The sequence below is a fragment of the Atta colombica genome, unplaced genomic scaffold, assembly GCF_001594045.1.
Source record: "Atta colombica isolate Treedump-2 unplaced genomic scaffold, Acol1.0 scaffold189, whole genome shotgun sequence".
In the NCBI taxonomy this organism is placed as follows: Eukaryota; Metazoa; Arthropoda; class Insecta; order Hymenoptera; family Formicidae; genus Atta; species Atta colombica.
This window is the reverse complement of record NW_017259281.1, coordinates 3,234,504-3,240,287: the sequence shown is the minus strand read 5'-3', so window position 1 is coordinate 3,240,287 and position 5,784 is coordinate 3,234,504. Positions and strand designations below refer to the sequence as shown.

General features: G+C 26.3%; 1 protein-coding gene and 1 pseudogene across 1 annotated transcript in view; one reads left to right on the top strand and one right to left on the bottom strand.

Moving 5' to 3' along the window:
- LOC108686678 overlaps window positions 1-4,520 on the top strand; it is a 9,597-nt gene extending 5,077 nt beyond the window's left edge. Inside the window, exons 5-7 of the mRNA XM_018192100.1 lie at window positions 393-421; window positions 2,402-3,057; window positions 4,280-4,520. Of these exons, the coding sequence (XP_018047589.1) occupies window positions 393-421; window positions 2,402-3,057; window positions 4,280-4,301 (707 nt within the window). The 3' untranslated portion in view covers window positions 4,302-4,520. The remainder of the gene's footprint in view (window positions 1-392; window positions 422-2,401; window positions 3,058-4,279) is intronic.
- Window positions 4,521-4,748: 228 nt separating this feature from the next.
- LOC108686677 overlaps window positions 4,749-5,784 on the bottom strand; it is an 8,358-nt pseudogene continuing 7,322 nt past the window's right edge.

The window sequence follows — 5,784 nt, the reverse complement described above, 5'->3', positions numbered from 1 at the left end:
TAATTTCATTTTATTATTATTAATTTATTCATTTTATTATTAATTTAATTTCATTTTATTGAAAAATTTTTTAAATATTTTATTCCTAAATTTTTCACAGATGATGACTGCAGATGATGTAATAAATGAACTTTATATTCCCTATTTAATAAGTGATTGTATTGAAGAGATCAGCATGGATGATGTATTGTCACATGTACGAAGTCTTGTGCAAAAAATGCTCTGTACAAAAAAAACTAAGTTCATAGTGCTAATGATAGTATTAATCAAAAAAGCATCATTGTTAAGAAGACTCAACTCAACTTTTTCAAAATTCCAAATAACCAGATGGATAAAATTTATAGATGACATAGTGAAATGTATATATATTTCAAATGTATTGGAATTGACAGAATATGATATATTACGCATATCGATTATGGTAAAGTTTTTTTCTTAGAAGTTTTTATATAATTCTTCAGAATTTTTGTGTAAATTTTAGAAATTTTCAAAATTTCTAAATTATCCCAGATGCTTATAATGCCGGCAATTTGCCATAGATTTTTCTTTGGCCATGTGTCGTATATTATTGCCAATTGACTACTAGTACTGAAAATCTATAGTTCCCGTTATATATATTATATTGCATTGACAACTGATAGATATACGAACACGGTCTTTAACGACAACGATTTTGAATGATATTATAGCAACATGCTGGCAACATATTGGGTCGTCCGGAAAGTTCGTGCCGCAAAAGATTTAAATTTAATAAATGAAATTAAAAATTTAAATCTTCTGCGTTTCAATTTTCCTTTAAAATCGGCACGAATTTTCCGAACAATCCAATATGTACTGCCAGTAATTTAACCGCAAGAGCTGCATCAATATTACATTTAGCAATATAACAGCATTGTGTGATTCTACATATATTATTATGTGACAATATGACAATTATTATGTGACAATAATACGAATCTTGATGATGATGATTGTAAAATTGACGGCAAATTGCTGGCAAATTGCTACCCAAGATTATCATAAAAATATCAAGTTCTTAACAAATGTGATTCAATTGCAATTCTATACATAGTTAGCAGTGCATACTCAGGAAGCAACATGCCGATAACAATACAAACACGTCGCTATCTAGGATTTTATAATTTTTTCGAAAATTTCTCATGTTTTCTAAGTATTGGGTTGAAGGAAAAATTCTTTAATAGATAATACTAATGTTAGAAAATAAATATTATGTGTCATTCAACTGCCACACATATAATAGAATACTAGAAGTGTTTATAATAGAATACTTTCTAGAAACGAAGTAAATCTAATCTAGATAAATGTGCAGTTTTTAATTTATATCGATTTTACTACTCTTTAAATATGTTGTAGATGAGTGTCCTGAGTAATTTCCTACAAAAATTAAATGAGAGATGGCTCTGTTTTAAAAGGTATAACAAATTAAAGTCTTATAATAAGGCTTGCAGAGCTTATTAACTTTAATTTAGAATTTTCTACGCGAAGCGAGATCTACTTTACATACTTCCTTATCCAGCAAACACAAAGTTACATGTAATGGGCTAAAACAAAGTCTATAATTGTACGGTTCCACAAGGATTTTTGATTTTCTTCTTATTAACTTTCAGTCTTTAATAAATCATAATTTCTTAACAAATTACCATCAACTGAAATTTTGTGAAGATCACTCAAAGTCAGGCCTTGACAATATATGTCAAGATTAAGGTTATCAAAACTGAATTTGTTGTTTTCAATATTTACCAAAATTATTCGCAATTCATGAAATCTTAATTTATTATATCTCTTAAATCAATGCTGTCTCCCATTTAATTTAATTTTTGTGAAGAATTTCTTACACTCCTACAACGTATCTAAAAAACAATAAAATTTATGAAGTGTAACCTAAACTGTACATTTATTTACAGCAACTATACATTTTTTTAAGACTGTCATATATGCGCGTGCGTACATGGTGCGTGCGTGCGTGCGTGCGTGTATGTGTGTGTGTGATGTGTGGTGTGTGTGTGTGTGTGTGTGTGTGTGTGAATTCTAGAATATTCTAAAAATTTTCAAGATTTCTCATTTTCAATAATTTTTAAATGAAATTTTATAAAATCTGAAAAAGTTTAAGCTATTTTAAATACCTATAACAATCGAAACTAGATCCAGCTTCGGCTATTATAGGCATTAAATTTATACTTATGTATTCATATTTATATTAATAAATTGTTTATTACTGTTTAAGATATTTTTTCAAAAATTATAGAATATGAAATCTTAGAATATTTTAGATTTTACATACATTTATATAAAATTCTAAAAAAACTGTAAACTTAGATATTTCTAAAAAGTGTGATATTTCTAAAATTTTTATAAAAATTCTAACAAAAATTTTCACTAGGATCAGTTCCGTGTGGAGCCGCTTGATATAACGAAAGCATGGCATGGAATGAATGCGCTAAATATAATTCAGGAATACGAGAAACGTTATATTGTTATATGTCGACAATTACGCGTAAATCCACGATGTCATCCCGAGTTGCGCAATTATGTGCAATCTTTTAGTCTCGATCGAGAAGCTTTTATACGTCATATGATATTGCATTGCATCGGAGAGGAATACACGACATTTATGTGCGACTTGATACTCATATTCTGGTATTATCTTGGTTGGACTGACGAAATGATGGCATACGAAAACATAATGCGCATCACCATCGATGTATCGCAAATCGCTTTGATGTATTATGAAATGTTTCCCAAAGACACTTTTGTAATGCTGCTATTTGCAATCGTACACTTGAGCAGGAACGTCGCAAAAAATTTGTCACTCGACAAATATAAAGCTATCCGAAGTATCCTGTTAAAGACTTTGTCTTCCATGAGTCATATGGCCAACAGGACGCAATATAGAGATTCATACAATGATCTGCTCAAATATATTCAAGAAATAGACCCATACATAAGTAGACGAAACTACTTCAAAACGATTTCCTATAAGATTGTTACGTTCTTAGAAACATACGAACATTTAGAGCCATATTTATATGAAGACTGGTAAGTAAAAAACATTTTTTTTTATTCAAATTTAATTATTTTTAATTATAAAAAAATTTTTATTTTTTTCTTTTTTTCCATCCATTTCTTTATTCTTTGTGAATTCTATTTTCATTACGATATTTATTCTCAGTTCCAAAAAGGATAAGTATAAAAACTTTCAATGCTTCTATTTTTATTAAAAGAATACTTATGTATATAAGTAATCAGAAAAAAAAATACATTCTTAAATAATTTTCTGTCTTTGTAACAGATTTAATCAGATTTGCAAAAAGTTGGCAATTATTTCTCTATAATTAAATGCTATTTCTATTTCTGTTATTTCTTATCTTTAATTTCATTTTTAATTCATAATTCGTAAAATGATAGCATTTTATAGTTTTTATAAAACTGTATTAAATTACTAAATATATTGTATACTATAGATAAAGCAACAAAATATTTAAAAAAAATCAATATAAATGTTATTGTATCAGTAGTTTTACATGAAAATAAAAAATATGTTCTTTTTTTACCATATAATATTACAATTAATAATCTAAAACTGTTGTGTATATAGAAACGGAGAGAAGAAAAGAGAAAGCGGGAGAATATTATAAAAACATAAAAGTATTAGAATGTTATATTATAGAACATAGACTCATGTCATAATATATGAAATATTTCAAAAAACAAGAGAAAATTTCATTTATTTCATTGAATTGTATTGTGTAGATTTGTAAAAAATATCATATTATTATAATAGATATATACATATTACAAAATATATTATAAAATATATTATGTATATTTCAGCATTTGTGATCACAATTCGAATTGCAAATATCATAGTTTACTTATTAATGATAAAATTGAAAAAATGTACAATACATATTTATTCATCCGCGAATGCATCAAGTTATCCAACATAAATCATGTATATCGTTATTCTGATTACTTAATGGACAAGCTTACTGAACTTGATTTGTTAGAATAGATTGGCTTTGACAAAACACGAAAAAAAATATTACAATCAGAGTATATTTTATTTATTTCTGTACTCTAGATATTTTAAAGCACTTTCTTTTCATTAAATAAAAAAAATTGAATGCGCAAGTACTTTTTTTTAATAATAGTCTTCAATACTGTATATGTCGATAGTTGTTTTTATAAATTTTTGTTTTTGTGTTGTCCTAATTATTCGAAAAATTAATTACGTATTACATTATTGAAAATCTCTTAGGTTTCTCTCTGATATAACTTAAATTTGGAGAGACTCTACTGGCTGCACTTTTCGATTTAATACATCACATGATGTATGACAACCAACAATGTCACATGTATTTATTTCATCGCTGACGATGGTTCGAATGGAATTCGGATGGCTGAAATATTCGATCGATATTTTATGTAGATTTGAAATATACTAATGTGAAAATCAAACAACCAATCAAACAACTTCTGCGCTATTATTGCTCTCAATCGCCCGGAAATTTCTGATTGATAAATGATTGTTTTATTATTTAGAGAATTTCATTTTGTTAATTAATTTGTTAATAATAATATATTTAATATAATAATATAGAACGAATTACACACATCTTTTGTTTATATCCAGTATTTAATATTTATATACAGTATTTATATACTGTATTTATATATAGTAACATTTATTCAGTTAGTATTTATATCGATTATATCCTGTTTTTGTATTAATTTTGCAAAACAGGAACAAATCGTACACAAAGTGGATGAGGACGAAGTATGATATCAATCTGCAATCGAACATTCTCTATATAATCAATGGGTTCCAAGTAGAAATGATGTATCAAAGATGCTATCATCATCTTCAGTATAACATATTTGCAGTATAACATATCGTTGATCTGTAATTTAATATTTGTTGTAATTTGTTTATATAAAGATATATAAAAGATTATACCTTACCGATATAATAACGTGGTCCAGCACTGAATGGAATATATGAGGAAGAGGTTTCATATCCTCTCGGGCAAAAATCTAGGATCAAATACCTCTGGATTTGGCCAAAAATTGGGATCTTTGTGGATTCCGTTAATATCAATAATCACAATCGTGTCAGCAGCAATCATATTAAATATGATTCTAAAAAGCATAAAATTTATAAAATAAAATTTATAAATAATAATTAAAAACATAAGAAAATTTAAATTGAGTATCTATTTATTACAATGCAGAAATAAGTGTCTATAAATTTGTTTAATGAAAAATGTAATAATTATTTTAATTTCCTGAATAATATTGGTTTTCTTTTAATATTCTATGGTGTTACATATTGTAGCAGTTTTATATTTGGAATGTTTGAAATATTTTATTTTGGATAAATAAGCATTATTAATAAAATATAGAAATTTTTGATTTTTTGAAATCTTGCATTACTTAGTTCTTATATATATATATCTACAAAACTACATCTACCAATATTTTCAAAACATTATTTTGCTAGCTTAGATTATATTGAATAATATATGTAAAAATAAAATAAATTTAAAAATACAATAAGAGTTTCATTTAATACGTACGTAATTTTACGTCTTCTCCACATATGCGTGATATCAAAGGTACGATGTTTTGCAAGCGCAACGCTTCTTTTATGCATTTTTCTAAATATAATAGTTGATTCAAAAATTTCACAATTAATTTATCTTCATTCTCTTGCATAGCAATATCGACTTCGTTTCTGACAAGATCTTGTATTATTAATAATTA